This window comes from Mobula hypostoma, chromosome 7 (genome assembly GCF_963921235.1).
Source record: "Mobula hypostoma chromosome 7, sMobHyp1.1, whole genome shotgun sequence".
NCBI lineage: Eukaryota > Metazoa > Chordata > Chondrichthyes > Myliobatiformes > Myliobatidae > Mobula > Mobula hypostoma.
Genome location: NC_086103.1, coordinates 157,581,233 through 157,601,029, shown reverse-complemented (window position 1 = coordinate 157,601,029; position 19,797 = coordinate 157,581,233). Strand labels below are relative to the sequence as shown.

Here is a 19,797-nt window from a genome sequence, read left to right as displayed (position 1 = left end):
TGCTGCAAGTAGCTGGGGCCCTAGCTCTGATCTCTGGGGTAGCTCACAAGTAATTGTCTTCTATTTCGAAAACACCTATTTGTTCCTTCCCTTTATTTCCCATCACCCACCCAATTCTCTATCCAGATCAGCACATTATTTCCAATCTCACACTTTAATTCTGCATACCAATCTTTAATGAAAGCTCTCTGAAAGTTTGGACATTGTAGCTACAACTTTGTGAATCGATGGCAGATTTTTGGTCCTTTTGAAGCCTAGATATGTGAAGCTGTCACAGCCTTCAGTAGCATACTGTTAATGTTAATTAATGTGGGTATTCATTGTCCTGAACTAAGACATTTGACATCTTGATGCTGGTGATGAATGTGAAGCTAGAGAAATGTTCCATGGTATGAAATGCCAGTCAGCATCATCGGTATAGATTGACTTGCTTTTGAAGATTTGGTGCATTTTTATCTTTGCTGTCAGGCAAGCCAGGCTTAACAGTTTTTCACCAATTCTTGGGATGTAGGAGTATGCAAGTTATTGTTGTCATCATTAGATGACAATTGATGGAGGAAATGCAAAACCTTTGAGCCAGGAATATGTTACCATTTAGGGCTTTGAAGGAAAATTACTGGATAATGATTGCAGCAAGGTAATGATGTTTTTCAAAGTTGGTCTACTACCAAAATCTTACATCCAATAGCCACATTTTTCCACCGCGGTTAGCACCAATGTTTTTGTTTTTGTCTTTAAGACAGTGAAAATTTTACCAGGTCATCTGTCTGCATTCCTGATTTACAAACAAAGCAATGGAGCAGTGTCATCACAAGGTTTGTTTCAATCATAGTCGGAACTAAGGAGACATTAGTGGACAGGGAAGATTCATTCTGGCTGGTGAATTTGGAAAGGGAAAGAGAAAGAATTTTTAAAAATGCAGTGGACAGACAGCTGCTGCATAGGATGTGTTAATGCAGTAATGATTCAGAATCTAATAATGGAAGATTAGCTAGATGTATTGGGCACAGGATGACAAATGCATTGAGAATAGGCATTAGTCGTAGGTGTGTTCTCTGACTGTAAGGCTTAATTGTTCTAATGCTCTCCTGGTCAAATTTGCGCATTCCAAAAATTCAAACTCTGGTATCCAGAATGCTGGGATTCAAAAGAATTCAAAAGATCTGATAGAAACATATAAAATTATGAAAGGGATAGATAAGATAGAGGCAGGAAAGTTATTTCCACTGGTAAGTGACACTAGAACTAGGGACATAGCTTCAAGATTTGGGGGACCAGATTCAGGACAGATGAGGAGGAACTGCTTTTCCCAGAGAGTGGTAAATCTGTGGAATTCTCTGCCCAATGAAGCAGTGGAGGCTACCTCAGTAAATATATTTAAGACAAGGTTGGATAGATTTTTGCATAGTAGGGGAATTAAAGGTTACGGGGAAAGGGCAGGTTGGTGGAGATGAGTCCATGGCCAGATTAGCCATGATCTTATTGAATAGTGGAAAAGGACTGATGGGCCAGATGGTCTACTCCTTTTCCTACTTCTTATGTTCTGTGTTCTAACCTGGTGTAACTAATTCAGCTTTCAGATTCAGATTTATTTTTCACACGTACATCGAAAAATACAGTGATAGCATCATTTGTGTTAACAACCAACACACCCGAGGATGTGCTGGGGACAGCCTGCAAATGTCATCAACGTATCATGCACACATTGTTCAACACAACATACAACACAGAGCAACACAAACAACAACAACAACGGAACAAGGCAAGACAACAGAAAAACAAACACGAGAAACTCTGCAGATGCTGAAATCCAAAGCAACTCACACAAGATGCTGGAGGAACTCAGCAGGCCAGGCAGCATCTATGGAAAAGAGTAAACAGCTGACGTTTTGGGCCAAGACCCTTCATCAGAAAAATAAGCCCCTTTCCATTCCCTCACGTGCACACTAATTCCCATTCACCTGTCAACCCTGTGTCCATTGGCTTACTTTGAATTCGGTTCCAGCAATTTCAAAACTCGTCTTCTTTGCTTCAAACTTCCAGCCATTCTTCATCCATGCACTCCTCTGTACCCACCCCTCAACCCAAATATTTTGTAATCTCCTTCAGCCCAATAGTGTTCTTGAGGTCTTTTCATTCCTCTTGATCTTGAGTCCAAACGCACTCAGATCTTCCTGACTTCCCCTATCAATTGCCTTGAGCTCTGGAAATTTCTTCCATAATATTTTTGCCTCTCTCTCATTTCTTAAAACCTATCCATCTCTATGATCACTATCCTGAATGTTATGTGAATGGTTATCAGTTTTTAAAATTATCATTCTGGATATTTGATCATGTTAGAAGTGTTATATTTGCTCTGAATCTAAGCATCTGGTTGCTAATTTGCTGAAAGATTTGTCAGTTTAACAGATTGCGGCTTTAGAACAATGAGCTTCAATGCTGCATTACTCTGTGGTGCATAATTTGTTGCAACTCCACAGATAATTTATATTGCAATATCCTTTGTCTATTTCAGCAGGGGCTGTCTGCGGTAGACTTTCCATGTAATCATCAAGAGTAGATTTCCATAGAAGAATTGCCAGTTTTGTTTTATTCCTTGTTATTAAGAGTTAATATCAGTTTTCCTTGTACTTTAATATCACAGACATTCCATGCTGAGGACAGTGACCCTTTGAACACTCATTTAAATACATGTTACAAAGTGGAATCATATTTTCCCTTCTGAAGAAATGCTTAATTTTGCTGAACATTTTCTTTAAGGCTGGACATCTGAACATCAAATCAAAATTGGGTTAATTTCTTGTGATTAGATTCTGTAAACTTCTGGCTAAATTTAGAAGAATGAACATCACAGAATCCCTCTGAGTGTCTGTTGTCTCTACAACCATGCACATTTATAACTGGGCAGTTTAAATTTCACTTAGTAAATGCCTAAAAACTGAACCTTTTTATTTTATTTCCAGTGCTAAGATAATAGTCCATCTCCACCCAGTTCCACCCAACAAAGAGCCTGGTCCATATCAGAGCAGCAAGTACACTTTCATCAAACTATCCTTCAGGGAACACGGACAGATTGAGGTAACTATAATACCTAGAGTTAAAATATTGTGTCAGTAATAGTGTGAACCTTGAGTATGATGTTCTCCTAAGGGGTTGGCTGTTGCTGGGTCTTGAGGCTGATCTGGGATCTACATAATCCTGCCTCCTTTGCTACTTGCTGATTGCCAGAGGACCCAATCCGAGAAGTTATGGTGAATTCTCTTAATGGAGGGTGCCTGTGCGTGGCTTTGTTTAACATGAGGAGGCTGATGTACGAGCAGCCGCCACACTATCATTGACGGATTGGGATCAGGGTCCAGTGGCAAGATGACTTGGGGACCCTTCCCTGCCGCAGCTTCCCCCACCTTCACTTCCGTTGTGGTGTGTCCTCATCTACTGCCAGCTCCACTGTTGAGGTCTCGGTATTGTGTAAGACAATTCACCAATGCTTACATTTATTATGCTTCCAAAAGATTAAATTGAAATATCATTTGTGGTATCTAGTACAGGGGCTCCATGGATATAATTGATTGACTTACAGAAATCCAACTGGACACAAATTCTTCCACACATTTTAAAGTACAAACGTTTGTATTTTTCAAACTAGTAGTACTTTATTGTCGCCAAACAATTGATACTAGAGCATACAATAATCACAGCGATATTTGATTCTACGCTTCGCGCTCCCTGGAGTACAAATCGATAATAAATAGTAAAAATTTAAATTATAAATCTTGAATAGAAAATAGAAAAGGGAAAGTAAGATAGTGCAAAAAATACTTAGTAGTAATAAATATTAATAGTATTATGAGTAGTAATAATAATACAATATTCCCTAGCATTCATTAATAACTGGACACTATCTATTCTACTAGTTTAATTATGGGTAGCGTTATAGTGATTATTTAGAGAATTGTAGCAACTGTCTAAATGTTTGTTGTGATGCATTTAGTGTTGTAATGTGGTGGGTAGTTCTTGCACTCTCACTTTCAGCTTCCACCACTGGCTAGCAGTCTCACGAAAAGGAGGGCTGAATGTGCAAGTCTCTCCCTGCCAGGACGTAGCCTCTCCAACAGCAAGCCTGATGTAGTGCCTCCTCGCTGGTGACACACGGAAACTGAACTTCTTTCAGACTCGGGCTGAACTACCGAGGTCGGGAAGGAGATCTGGCCCCAGCACATGTAGCACACTGGCCTACTGGCATGTGGACGTGCCTTCGTGCTTGTGAACCAGTTCCCTGGTTATGGGTGAGTAGCCCCACTGCCTTGTGGGCAGCCTCGGGAGAGACGAACGCTATGGGACTAAACCCAGACAGCAAATCCGGAGTGGAGCCCCTCAGGCAGGTGGACATCACTGAACATCCTTCCGGCAGCTCCTGCAGCCAAGCTGGTGCCAAACGTGTTGCTTCATAAGCTTTCCTCTGGACTACACTGGTGAGGCCCAGAGGGGGATCTTGATGACAGGGCATCCCAGGATCTCAATATCTTCCGTCCAGGCTTGTGATGATAATCATCATCACTCATTGTCCTTCAAGACAGACGAATGCCAACCATAGCAACTGATTGTAGTGCGATACAATATGGGCTGCTGTAGAAAATGGATGTTTCTGACTTGTGGAGAAATCAGCTTTTGGACATTTCTGAAGTTCCTCGTATAGTGAACTTAACACTTAGACCTCTGGGCCATTGATGCAGATAAGCAGGTTGTAAAACCACCTAGCAGGGTAATTAAATAAATCCAGAACTTTAAATAGTCATAGTCATAATCATAGTCATACTTGATTGATCCCGGGGGAAATTGGTTTTCGTTACAGTTGCACCATAAATAATAAATAGTAATAGAACCATAAATAGTTAAGTAGTAATATGTAAATTATGCCAGTAGATTATGAAATAAGGCCAGGACCAGCCTATCGGCTCAGGGTGTCTGACCCTCCAAGGGAGGAGTTGTAAAGTTTGATGGCCACAGGCAGGAATGACTTCCTATGACGCTCTGTGCTGCATCTCGGAGGAATGAGTCTCTGGCTGAATGTACTCCTGTGCCCACCAAGTACATTATGTAGTGGATGGGAGACATTGACCAAGATGGCATGCAACTTAGACAGCATCCTCTTTTCAGACACCACCGTGTGAGAGTCCAGTTCCATCCCCACAACATCACTGGCCTTACGAATGAAACAAATCTTGGTGATGGTCAGCATAAAACTCAATGGACCACCTTCGAAACACATATTTCTTCCTCACCTCGTATGCTTCCGGTCCCAATTCCCACTTTTCTTTGGTTCTCATCCAGCATGTATTTGTCAGCTACATGTACTCCACCTGAGCTTACGAGCTGCCTGATTCTTCTATGTTCATCCACCGCATCCCATTCCCATTCTGATATGTCTGTCCACGGCCTCCTCTACTGTAAAGATGAAGCCACACTCAGGTTGGAGGAACAACACCTTATATTCCGTCTGGGTAGCCTCCAACCTGATGGCATGAACATTGACTTCTCTAACTTCCGCTAATGCCCACTCCCCCTCGTACCCCATCCGTTATTTATTTATATACACACATTCTTTCTCTCTCTCTCTCTTTTTCTCCCTCTGTCCCTCTGACTATACCCCTTGCCCATCCTCTGGGTTTCCCCCCCACTTTCCTTCTCCCTGGGCCTCCTGTCCCATGATCCTCTCATATCCCTTTTGCCTATCACCTGTCCAGCTCTTGGCTCCATCCCTCCCCCTCCTGTCTTCTCCTATCATTTTGGATCTCCCCCTCCCCCTCCCACTTTCAAATCTCTTACTATCTCTTCTTTCAGTTAGTCCTGACGAAGGGACTCGGCCCAAAACGTCGACTGTACCTCTTCCTAGAGATGCTGCCTGGCCTGCTGCGTTCACCAGCAACTTTGATGTGTGTTGCTTGAATTTCCAGCATCTGCAGAATTCCTCGTGTTTGTGATTCTCCTTGACATTTCCTTTTTAAGCTGAATGATAATATAAACAGTTTTTTTAAATTTCCCTTGTACCTGACCTGATTTTGATCTCCTTGGAGCTAGCAGCTGTTCCTTGGCTGACTGCTGGGATGCCGTACTTTTAATTTCCTGCCTTTACATCCTGTTCAGGCTTCTCTATCTGCTCCAACAAGTTATCCTCTTCAGTTTTGTGCCTTACCTTCAAGTCAAGGTCAAATCAAAGTACATTTATTATCAAAGTATGTATACTTATACAACCTTGTGATTCATCTTCTTACATTTAGCTACAAAACAATGAAACCCAGTAGAACCCATTAAAACAAAAGAAGACGGTCAAATACCCAACGTTACAATAAAATACAATAAATTGTTACAATAAAAGTAAGCAAATAGCATTCAGAACTGAAGTTCACGAAAGTGAGTTCGTGCTGTGATAGTTGAAGACCACAGCCACAGTTCAGTGCGGAGACGAGTAAACCTCGCGGAGTAACGAATTGAAGTTCAGTGCGGAGACAAGTAAACCTCGCAGAGCAACGGCTTGAACCGGCCCGTGCCTCCCTGTCCTTTTCAATCTGGCCCGGCACTTAAATCATCTGGACCTTTGCTCTTGGACCTGGACCCTGCTGCTTCGATACATTCTCGGGCCTGTATCCCACCACCTCAATTCGGCTTGGCATTTAAATCGATCAAATCTCGGGTCTTCTGCTGCCTTGACTCTGCGTGGCCTCTGCTTGCCTTGCCTTGGTTCTGCCGAATCGAATTGCCTCCAAGTTCGCTGCAGGAATGGCTAAACATTGGCTCATTCCCCACTCTGACCCAAACCCGGACCCTACTGCCTTGATTCAGCCCATGCCCACTACGCCACAGTCAGCTGTACTGCGTTTAAACAGTATTTTTCACATATGTTCAGTCAAAACAATTGGAAAATACAATATAAATGAACTGGTGTTTGTTAGTTTATCACTGGAATAATAATGTTTTATTCACTGCACCTTTTCATGTCTATTCTATCCTTCCAAGCCATTTGTCAATGATTCTAGTCATAGTCAAGTTCAAGTTTATTCCTATCATAGCTTACACAGGGTGTACATTATTTTTTTGTAGCAGCAGCAGAGTACATTGCAAGACAAAGACAAACGTAAGTTAGCACAAACTTAAATAATACAATAGGAGACTAGTCACGCGTCTCCTTCTCTACAATACTTGGCTCCAGCTGTTAGAGATACCAATCTTCTTGAAGTGATAAGCTTTCTCCAGCTATTGCATTTGATAACGCAAAAGGGTAAAGTTCCTCCCTGCGCCTTGTTTGGCGGTTTGGGCAGAGACCTTGCTATTTCCTTAGTGTTTGTTTGTTTATGAGGTCGAGTTGCTGGTTTGACGCTCAACCCAGCACGGATGGAAAGTGTGCAGGGAGCCAGCCAAAGTCAGAATGCAGATACCACTACACCACCAGCACTAACATTCCATTTGGTATTGCGATACAGATTCACGACAGTGTATGAAAAGAAATTTCTCTTAAGATTATTAGATCAGTTAGTTATGATCTTGTATGTGTACCATCTTGCTCCCATATTTACTCATGCAGATGCTGGAAATCCCCAGTACCATGCACAAAATGCTGGAGGAACTCAGCAGCTCAGGCAGCATCTGTGGAAAGGAATAGTCAGTGCTTCAGGTTGATACCCTTCATCAGGACTGGAAAGGAAGGGGGGAAAAGGCCAGAATAAGAAGGTGGGGGAGGGAAAGGAGCTCAGGCTCAATGGTGATAGGTGAAGCCAGGTGAGTGGGAAGGTAAGTAGGTGGGGGAGTGGGGATGAAGTGAGAAGTTGGGAGATGATAAGTGGAAAAGGAAAACAGCTGAAGAATATCCCCTTTCTCCTTTTTCCCTCTTCCATCTGTAGTCCTGATGAAGAGTCTTGGCCAAAAACATCAACTGTTTATTCCTCTGCATAGATGCTGCATTTACCCACGTGGAAGCAGATTCTTCCCACACCAATAGACCCCTTAACATTGTAAAGTCTTAGTATTCTGTACTCCCAAGAAAGGCCTGTAAATAGTTGCATTGCTTCTAGAAACAGCCCAATGAATTATTGGCCCTTTCATGCTTTTGTTTCCTTTCGTAATTGAAGATCACTAATGTATCTAGACAAGTGGTGTTCTCTATCTGAATCTCCATTTACATTTAGTATTCCCCTTCTGCTTTTGTATTCTGCTCCTTCAGTAATGAATTCCACTGCCACTGTATTGTCTTCAGTGACTACAGAGACACCATGTTTCAGTAACTGAGTTCCAGGCAGGTGGGGAAAGTGGCAATGAACCTGGTTGGACCAAAATAAAATGCTATTCAACAATGCAGTTTAAGTGCAAGGAACCTCTGCCTGTTGAGTAGACATGTTATCTAACATACATTGAACAGATATGTTCATACAGTAGATCTTAATAAGCAAAGGTCATGATCATTCCTGTGGTTACAACAAACTGTTCATTATGGGAGCAGTACTGTTTAATTTTAACTAAACATTTCCCGTTAAAATGAAGCTTTGTAATCACTGAGTCTTACAAAATAGTTATTTCTAATTATTTTGATCTTCACATGTCCAAAATCTTACTCAGATTGTTCAGAAGTAATACTTAGTGTGTTTTAAGTTTCAATAAGTAGACATGGTGCTCCACAGCTTCCCTCTGATCTTGCCCTCACAGGACCAAATTGTATCTGATTTAAGATTATAAAGTGTTAAGCCTATTGATGAGTAGAGATAGATTTAGATGTGGGTAAGGAACATTTTGGTATCTATTATTTAAATCTCACCACCCTGTCTGAAGGAGATCTGTCAAGGCCACGGTGGTGAGCTGAACATGATGGAGACCCAAGGAAATACACTGGTGCAAGAAAGTTTGTGAACACTTTAGAACTTTCTCTGTTTCTGCATAAATACGCCCTAAAATGATCTTCATGTGTCCTAAAACTAGATAAAACGAACCCAATTAAACAAATAACAAAAAAATTACACTCTATCATTTATTTATTGAGAAAAATGATCCAATATTACATGTATTTGTTGGAAAAATTATGTGAATGTGATCCCCCCCAATAGCTTCAACCAAACATTTCCAGTAACTGTTGACCAGTCCTGCACATCAGCTTGGAGGAGTTTTAGGCCATTCCTCCTTACAAAACTGCTTCATCTCTGGGATATTGGTGGGCTTCCTTGCATGAACTGCTTGCTTCAGGTCCTTCCACAACATTTCTATAGGATTACGGTTAGGACTTTGACTCGGCCATTCCAAAACATAAAATTTCTTCTGCTTTTACCATTATTTGGTAGACTGACGTGTGTTTAGGGTCCTTGTCTTGCTCAATGACCCACTTTCTCTTGAACTTGAGTTCATGGACGAATACCCTGACATTTTCCTGGAGAATTTGCTGGTACAATTCAGAATTCATAGTTCCATCAATGATGGCAAGCTGTCCTGGTCCTGAGGCAGCAAAAAAGGCCCAAACCATGACACTGCCACCACCATGTTAACAAATTTCACGTCACATGCCAGTGATAATAAACCTAATTGTGACTCAGATTCAATTTCACTAATGGGATGAGATTCTTGTGCTGGAATGCAGTGTTAGTTTTTCGCCAAACATAACGCTTCTAATTTAAGCCAAGAAGTTCTATTTTGGACTCATCTGTCCACAGAACATTCTTCCAATAGCCTTCTGGCTTATCCATGTGGTCTTTAGCAAACTTTAGATGGGCAGCAATGCTCTTCTTGGAGAGTAGTGGCTTTCTCCTTGCAATCCTGCCACGCAGACCATTGCTGTTCAATGTTTGCCTGATGGTAGACTCATAAATACTGACATTAGCCAATACAAGAGAGGCCTGTAGCACCTTAGATGTTACCCTGGGGTTCTTTGTGACTGCTCTTGGAGTGATTTTTGTTGGTCAACCACTGCTGGGGAGAGCAACAATGGTGTTGCATTTCCTCCATTTGTACACCATCTGCCTGGCTGTGACTTGGTGGGGCCCAAACTCTAATTTAGAGATGGTTTTGTATCATTTTCCAGCCTGGTGAGCATCAGCAACTTCTGTTTTAAGGTCCTCAGTAATCTCCTTTGATCGAGGCATGGCACACTTACTAAATTTGTGTGGTGAAAATCTGACTTGAAAGTGAAGACCCAAGTTTGTGTTCTTTAAATAGGATGGGGCCTCCCTTATCACACCTGATTGTCATCCCATTAATTGAAACAACTGACTCTAATTTCCCCTTTAAAGGAACTGTTATTCCTAGAGGTTCACATACTTTTTCCAACAAATACATGTAATATTGGATTGTTTTGCTCAATAAATAAATAAATGAACAAGTATAATGTTTTTTGTGTTACTTATTTAATTGGGTAGGTTTTATCTAGTTTTAAGACACATGAAGATCTGATCACATTTTAAGTCATATTTGTGCAGAAATAGAGAAAATTCTAAAGGGTTCACAAACTTTCTAGCACCACTGTAGTTGATAGTGTCAATACTTGGAGGGCCATGGACTACTTAGGGACCTCGAAAATTATTTCTGCTAGAAGAGTTAAATGGCTGCTATTTTTTGGTTCCTCTTGTGCCACCAAGTTATGATTTGGCCCTGAGATCTACTGAATTTTAGAATTAAAACAGCGCCTGTTTCCTTTCTCTTTCTCCTGCTGGCCAGAAGGGTTGTATAATGATTTAAAATTGAAAGCAAAAAAATGTGGAAACCAGAGTAATTCATGTAGCACTATGGACTCAAGGACTATAAACTCATGTTCTCAGTACTATTTACTTTTTTTTGTATTTGCATAGCTTGTCTTTTGCATATTGATTGTCAGTCTTCGTATGTAGTTTTTCATCGATTCTATTGTATTTTCTGTCTGCTGTGAATATCTGCTAGGAAATGAATCTCATGTTGGTAGTCAAACCAATTTCCCTCGGGATCAATAAAGTATGACTATATACAATGAAGTATAGGATTGAGATTTTGAAAAGCTCATAAGAAGAAAGCTGATTGTTTAAGAGGTTGAGGAATTAATGAAATCTTGTACATATCTGTGTTCTGTCCATATGATCAATGTTTACTCCCCAAGGTCTGACGCCTCATCTTGAACAACACACACAAAATGCTGGAGGAATTCAGGTCAGGAAGCGTCTATGGAAATGAGTAAACAGTCGACATTTCAGGCCAAGACCCATCTTCAGGACTGGGAAGGAAAGGGGAAAACGCCAGAATAAGAAGGTGGTGGGGGGGGGGGGAGAAGGATGTTATCTAGAAGGTGGAGGGTGAAGCCTGGTGAATAGGAAAAGTAAAGAGCTGCAGTGGAAGGAATCTGATAGGAAAGGAGAGTGGACCATGGAGATCAGCTAACTGATCACTTCAGCCTTGTTTCCATCTTGTTTACAGTTGAGTCTAACGATACGTGATGGATGGCTTCATAAAATGGACAAAATCACAGCCTCACTCTCTTCCTCTGCCTTGTTCTCACTTTTTTTTCTGTCCATTTTGTCCTTTATCAGCTGGGATCCACACACCTGTCCAAAGACCAATTTGTGGTGAATGGTGAAATTGTCTAATTCTGAGGAGTGACCTGGGGAACAAGTCATACGCATAGTTCTTAAATGATTTACATTAACCCTCAAATACCTGTAATTTACCGTTTCCAAGGCATTTTATATATAAATGCAAGGGTCTTGATGTAGTTGTTATAGTGGTTCAAACTGCAGATCGAAGTATGATATCTTAACACCATTTGTGAAGTGTTGATTATGTATAGCTTTGATCAATATTTAATATTATTTTTACAGTTTTATAGACGACTAACAGAAGAATTATCTCAAAAGCGATGGGAGCATATTTCTGTATCACAGCCAATGCAGCCAGCAAGTCGATCACAAGTATGTACTATTGTGCTATTCTGTCATTTATTGTGATAAGGCAAAAAAGTGCATTAATATACTCAAACCAATTTAGAACCTATATGCAACTAACCCTAGCCTTGAATTCGCTACTGCTTTGTATCTGTTTCCCATTTGTGCAGCCTGCTTCTTTACACTTTTAATATATTGAGCTGTTATTTTTTCTTGTTTATTCAGCTGAATAATAATGCACTTCCATTTTATTGTTGGGGTGAAGGCAATTGTAGGTACAGCATAACTTTGGTCTGATGACTTTTAAAACTCCATATTTCAATAATGTACATTGATTTTGTGTTCTGTTGACCATTGTTTCAACATGTGTCATGTTTGTACCACTTTTTTTTCAGCCAAGCTAATAATTTTGCAGTCACATTCATTAATAAATGATGCTGATGATGATGATGTTGACTCAGACATGAGAGGCCAGCGTAGGGCATTTTCATGCCTTACAAGGCGCAGTTCGAAAGGCTGTGTGGGGCACCACTCTTCACACAGACATTTCGCAGTATTATTTTACGAGGCCGAGTTGCGAGCTGGACATCAACCCGGCGCAAATGGAGAGATTAATAAATAGATCATTTCAATTCAAACTCTTAGAACTGAAAGAGAAGGAAAGGACTCCTTGTCCCATCTCACTAGATTAGATTTTCCCAAAGTTTAATAGTCCTTTCAGTAAGCAGACAGAGACAATTGTCTAAAAGGCGGGAGGAGAGAGAGCAACGCGCCTGCGCATGCGCAGCCCTCCGGTGAAAAATGATATCGTATCTGTTAAATAGGGGCCGTGGACAATTCTGATTTGATGGAGAATGGACGTGAAAGCACAGAGGAACATCTGGAGAAATTTCTGAAACGCTCATTCGCTGCTGTCGTTACTGCGTGGTCGGGAATCTTTCGGAGGGTAGGCCTCAAAATCCCCGGCTTTGCCTGCTGTTGGTGACCGAGGTTGAGGTCGAATCGTTCGGACAGAGATGGCGCTCAGTACTCGATGTCGGAGAGCTGATCAGAGCTCGAAGTTTTAGGATGACTCAGAGTCAGGCCATGGTCGGCATGGCAGGGAGAGTTTTTCTTCCTTCTCCCGTCTGCGTGAGATGTGGGACATTTGAGAGACTTTGAACTTTTACTGTGCTCATGGACTTCTTCATCAAGTTATGGTATTGTTGCACTGTTGTAACTATATGTTATAATTATGTGGTTTTGTCAGTTTTTTCAGTCTTGGTCTGTCCTGTGTTTTGTGATATCACACCAGAGGAAATAATGTATCATTTCTTAATGCATGCATTACTAAATGACAATAAAAGAGGACTACGTGTCTTCATAATCTAAAGGTCTGTTCAGAGATATTATTCTATTTAATGTAGTGACTGAAGAGTTAAGATTAATTTCTGAATTCTCCAAACATAATGCCAGTGATGAAAATACAAAGGCACAAGAGATTCTGCAGATGCTGGAAACCGTGAGTACCACACACAAAATGCTGGAGGACTGAAGGGAGCCCTGATGAAGGGTCTGAGCTCAACGTCAACTACTTATTTCTCTCCTTAGGTGCTGCCTGACGTGTTGAGTTCCTCCAGCATTCTGAGTGTGTTGCACATGAAAATACAAAACCTATATTTTGTGTTTCCCTCAGTTGTCACTGCATGGGCAATATGGTAGGTGTTTGAAAAGCCTGTTGCTCAACATCTCTTTGCTTGAAAGAGGATTAAGTTTAACTAAGCCTCAACTGTGGTTAGTAAAAATAACTGACTTCCCTTTATACTGCATTTCCTCTGAGAGTTTTTAACAATCATAAATAGTAGGAAATATTTGCATTTGTGAAAGACCAAAAACAATGAATAGAAGATTTGTCCTGTAGGATAATTAAGAATGTCCTATTTTTACAGGCAGGAAGAGTGAGAGCCGCAGGAATTGTGGGTATTGAAAGGAAGCTGGAAGAGAAACGAAAGGAGACCGACAAAAACATCTCTGAAGTAAGTTCTTCTAAATGTTCAAGGCCAGCCACATGTCTGATTCTACTGAGACAATTTCCTGTGCATTGCTGGCATGAGTGCAGTGTTAAAGCTGGACTCTCTGTGATGGTTACTGCCTGAAAAATCAGAGTGGCTGAATGGTATTTAAGAAGGGAATATTTTTAAATATTTACATATTTAGTTTGTGTATAAATAAGGTAGAAATTCCAAACTTTGCGCTTTCTAATCTACCGTAGAGACTTCAAAGAAAATGAGATGTTAGCTGTTTAAACCCAGAAGACAATGCAGTTAGTGTAGCTGCTTGTTCCAGTGTCTCCGCAGCACAGTGGAGGTGCAGGAGGTAAATTAACAGACTAGTAACTTAATGGTCAGTAATTATTACCCATCCTTTACTGCCCTGAACAAAATAGTAGTAAACCACAATCTTGGACTCCACAATTCTATTGGGGAAGGTAATTCTAGTTTTTAGACCCACTGGCAAGGAATTTCCAATACGACGAATAAACTCTTCTCGGGCTTCCAGCCGGGTATAGTTATGGCTACGGGTACGAGTACAAGTACCGGCTGGGAGCCCGATAAGAATTTATTTGTCATAAATGCAGGGAAAGCACCAGACCCTTATTCAGTTTCCAGTATGTTTCCAATTCAGGATGGTATGTGACTTAGAGGAAAAGACACATGGTGTATCCATGTGCCCAAAACTATTGTCCTTAGTGGTAGGGGTCCTCCTTGAAGCAACTTGGCCTCATAACTACAGTGCAGTTTGTAAATGATACACACTGCAGCCACTCTGCACTGGTGCTGAAGGGATGAATGTTTAGGGTGGTGGATGGACTTCCAAACAAGTGAGCTGTTTTGCCTTTAATTATCTCAAGCAGACTCATCAAGGCAAGTGGAAAGTATTCGATCACTTTCCTGTCTTGTGCCATGTAGATACTGATAAGATTTAGGATGTCAAGAGATGAGTCATTTCCCATGTGATATCCAGCCTCTGAGCTCTTCTTGTAGCTGCGTTGTTTGTACGTCTGACTTTCTGGGCAATGGAAATCAGTGTGCTGGTGCTGGGACCTCAATAAAAGTGCTACCAATCACTGTTAAGAGTACCTGGTTGACTTGCTTTTTCGAGCTGATCATTACCCTGGCACAATAATTGCACGAATGCAACTTGCCAGTTATCAGCCAGTCAACGTTGCTGAATGCTCTTATGTGATATTTCATTTGCTGAAGGATTACCAACAGAATTGAACATTGTGTTATCATCATCAATCATCCCCTCTTCTGACTTTATGATAGAGGGAAAATTACTGCTGAATTAGCTGAAGATAGCTGTGCCCAGGAAACTGTCCTAGGCAACTCCTGCTGTGACTGACCTCCTTCAACAACAACAACCGTCTTCCTTTGTGTGAGGTATGACTCCAGCCACTAGAGTGTTTTCCCTTTCAGGCCCTAAGATTTCAGTTTTACTGAGGCTGCTTAAAACCACACTTAGTCAAATACCACCAAGATGTCAAGGGCAGTAACGCTGCCTGTTAATGCTCGTCTAATAATGGACATTGAAATACCAGAAGAGGATTGAACTGAGGACTCTGCCTTGGGGAATTCCTGTAGTGATGCCCTCACTGATTAAACAGCAGTGATCCCCAACTCATTAGCTACATACACTCGGTGGCCACTTTCTTGGGTAAACCTGCATGCCTGCTTGTTAACGCAAATATCGAATCAGCCAATCACTTGGCAGCAATTCAATGTATTATGTTACGTACCCCATAACCGGGTTGCCAAACCAGCAGAAATGGATCACTCAGTTAGAGTCTGGATTACTGGAACTAAGAAAATTTTATTAAAGAAATAAACAACACAGTACTCTGATCGAAAGAATAATAAATGCAACAGTTCAGCAATGATAAACATACATGTCCACAGAACTAGGATAATAGGATCAATCAAGCTCTATCGTCGTCTAGGGGTAAATGACCAGTTTCAAAGTGACGCAAAGTTCAGTTCAATTGAGTTCAACTCAGTTCACAGTATTCACTGCCGTGCCGTGGGAGAGAGCGAGAGAGCGAATGAATATTCAAATCGGATTCCAAACAGACCTTCGATATTCCTCACAGTCAGCTTTCGGGCGAGCCCTTTGTAATGTCTTCTGAGGTCACCGACTGTGACCCCTCCGTTTCAGATACGACCGTTCCTCTGCAGTGAACCTGGCACCCAGGCAAGGGCGGGCACACACCAGGTTCTCGCCGATCGTACCTTTCCACCCTGTGCGTCTATGGCTTGGTCCCGCGACCAGCCCTCCAAAAACTCCCATCGACTTGTGGGAGGCGCACCGCTTCCAGGGTCTCGTTACCTCGTGGTGTCGTGTGTGTCCTGCCTTAGCGAACCTGTCCCTTTTTATCCCCCTGCTGGGGTATCACCTGTCCATCACACTTCAAACAGTTCAGGGTTCAAAAAGGAGCTGATCTTGACAGTTCTCAGACCGGTGTCTCCTTCCCTTAAACTCTCTCGTCGCTTCATTAACATTTCCAAATGGTGCTCCATTGTCTTCCTTATCTCTCTTTCTCCTGAAGACAGGTGGCAGATCAACTGTTGATCCCACTGGTGCCAGCACAGGACAGTTAACATCTTAATCTATGTGTACTCTTTGTAACCCTCTTTCGTCACACCCCTCACCTTTAAAGATTTTTACCGGGGTAAAAATTACAAACATGAATACATTATTAGATACACACAAATATACATCTTCATCAGATATTTGGCTAATACAGAGAATTTTAAGTTGTCAACACCTTGACAGACAGTCAGCAATCACATTTTCTGTTCCTTTTATATGTGTTATTAATAATCCCCTAAACCAGGCTCCAACTTAGCAAACTTCATAGTGGCCGAAAACACTGATGAATTGTTGGGTTTCGTCCCGGACCACAATAACAAGGGTTGTCCCATCCCGACTTAGTTTTCTCTCGCAAGGGCTTAGTAGGAGGGGGAGGGGTAGTAACCGCAGAGTTATTGCAAAACTTCCTACAGTACCCCACCATCTCCAAGAGCCTTCTGAGGGCCCTCTTGTCTGTCGGGGTTGGGATGTCAGCGATAGCCTGCACTGTAGCTTGCATCGCTGCCAGCTGCCCTGGTGTTACCACAATTCCCAGATAAGTGACCTTCGTGTGGCCAAACTCATTTTTTTCAAGGTTCACTATCAAGCTGACTTCAGGCAGCTGTATTACATCGCCAGTATACACTTCTGTGTTTGTTAGCCCTTTCGTCACTGAATTACTCATTCTATAGGGGTGTTGCTCACTAGGCTGACCTAGCGTGACAAACACCACCCAACGTCCCAGTTCTTTGCATCGCGTCGGGACAATCAAACACACGTGTGCGAGCCGTTTAATTAATTCTCCTAAAGAGTCGCTTTGTTCGGGGATTAAGGGAGAGACCTTAACAGCAGAGCTAGCCAAAACAATAGCCTTCTCCCATCTGGTCGATACCATACTCATCTTTTCAAAATGTTTTTTTTTTCTTATCAGGGGGACTCTAGCTTCATTGATTTCCGCGCTAACACCGACTAGGTTCGTTAGCATATCTAAAGCCTGTGACCGTCTCAGTTCGCGTCTGCCATAATCAATAACATCCTTCCTCCTGTGCAGCCAGTAACCCTCTTTCATGATTCAGCCGACTGTTTCCTTCAGCACCTCAAAATGTCCACCGAGGGGTACCTGGTGGGCCAGGTTAAAAATCTCATCCCCAGAGATTTTTGGCACCATCCCCCATTTCTCATCTGCGGGTACAGTACTTGGTCTCCCTTTCTTCCTTAGCACTCCCTCCTTCACACAATAGCCTACTGGCTCCCTTTTTAATTCTGCATCAGAGAGAACTGTCTCTGCCAAATCCATCAGCTCCTCGTCTCGCTCCTGTGCCTGTATAAAGTCCTTCTTTTCTAATGATAAATCTACCTTAATTTCCCCACTTCCTCCTGTTTCATTACGTTCCTTCTTTTCACTTTCTACCCCCTCCTTGTACAAGGCTGGCAGAAACGTCTCAGCTAACTTTATATCAGCCTCTGCAGCCCTCCTCGACATCTGCCGAGTTACTGCGCAAACGGGATAAACCTGTGAGTCCATGGGCGGGGCCTCAATGCTGGCAGGCTGACTTGTCAATCTCACGGCTGGGAACACAATTCCCCCCGTGAGGTCATTACCGAGTAAGACTTCCACGCCTTTCATTGGTAATTCGGGCCTCACCCCGATCGTGACTAGTCCAGAGACCAAGTTTGTTTGTAGGTGTATCTGGTGCTAAGGGACTGCCTCAGTCCCTTCCCCAATACCTTTGACCTTGACCTCCCCAGTCTGGGTCTCTGAACTAAACTCTAATACACTCTTCAATATCAATGACTGACACGCTCCCGTGTCTCTCCAAATCTGCACTGGAACTGGGTTTAACCCCTCCTTCACCAACACGAATCCGGCTGAGATAAACCTCTCGCGCCCTTCCTGAACTTTGGCAGACCTTTCCTCTCCTAGCGGTTCGTTTACCAGCTCGATACAGCCCGTCAAAATCGCCGTTTTTCTTTCTCCCATCTCCTTCTTTGGGGCAAAGCACCTGGATGCAAAGTGTCCGACTTTCCCACAATTATAACAGACGACCCCAGGAGACTGCCTACCAGACTGCTCCCGGTCTACCTTATCCTTCTCACTAGTCCCCGGCTTACTTACTGACTTTTCTGGCGGACTCTCCCCGCCGTCCTGACGACCCTTCTGGTAGCCTTTACTTGGGGCAAACTTCATTTTATGATTCAACGCGTACTCATCCGCTAACTTAGCAGTTGCGGCTAACCTGGCTGCCTCTTTCTCATCTAGGTAGGGTCTCATACCTTCAGGGACACAACCTTTAAACTGCTCAATCAGGATCAGCTGTAGCAGTCTGTCATAATCCCCCTCTACCCCCTTCGAGGCGCACCAACGCTCACAATATGCCTGCATCTCACGGGCAAACTCTAAATACGTGCGGTCCCACTGCTTCCTCGCATTCCGGAACCTCTGCCGGTATGCCTCCGGGACCAACTCATAAATCCTGAGGATGGCCTCTTTCACCACCTCATACCTCTGGGCATCTTCCGCAGACAAAACTGAGTAAGCTTGTTGGGCTTTTCCTTTAAGTACACTCTGAAGCAAAACAGCCCGCTTATCCCTCGGCCAGTCCTGACTTGTAGCAACTTTTTCGAAATGGAGAAAGTACCGATCCACATCGGTATCGTCAAATGGGGGAACCAGCCTAACCTCCTGGGTCACCCTGAACCCTCCACCTTGGTTCGGAATGGGCCCCTGCTCTGCCCTTATTTTTAACCTTTCAAGCTCGAATTCCCTTTCCCTCTGCCTCTCTTCTCGCTCCAACTGCCTCTCTTCTCGTTCCAACTGTCTGTCCCTCTCTTCTCCTTCTAACTGTCTCTCTCTCTCCGTGTTCTAGCTGCCGTACCCGGAACTCGTGCTCGAGTCTCAGCTTTTCAAGCTGCACCTGTACCGCGTCTCCAGCAGGTTTTTCAATAGACACCACCTCCAGCTCCCCTTAGGGAAACACACCTTTAGATACATAGTGCTCTACGATAGCTCCGTGTATCTCCTCTCTCCTCATTGTCGACTTCCCCTTAACAAGATTCAACCATTTGGCCACAGCTGCCAATTCCGCTTTCCTGGCATCCTCTAATGCCTCCAAGGTCGGCGCCTTTAGAAATTCCTCAATCTCCATTTCTGCTGTTTGCCTTTTCTTTCTTTCGGGAATTTTAACCCAATCAATTTACTCCGTCCCAAATTTAGCGTTCAAAATCCCGGACGAGAACCCCACTTATGTTACGTACCCTGTAACCGGGTTGCCAAACCAGCAGAAATGGATCACTCAGTTAGAGTCTGGATTAC

The 19,797-nt window shown here is 42.7% G+C and overlaps 1 protein-coding gene across 1 annotated transcript in view; it reads left to right on the top strand.

The window, feature by feature from the left end:
* vps36 (vacuolar protein sorting 36 homolog) overlaps positions 1 to 19,797 on the top strand; it is a 64,499-nt gene that overhangs the window by 21,896 nt on the left and 22,806 nt on the right. The window contains exons 4-6 of the mRNA XM_063054393.1: positions 2,964 to 3,078; positions 11,814 to 11,903; positions 13,805 to 13,891. Coding sequence (XP_062910463.1) covers positions 2,964 to 3,078; positions 11,814 to 11,903; positions 13,805 to 13,891 — 292 coding nt within the window. The remainder of the gene's footprint in view (positions 1 to 2,963; positions 3,079 to 11,813; positions 11,904 to 13,804; positions 13,892 to 19,797) is intronic.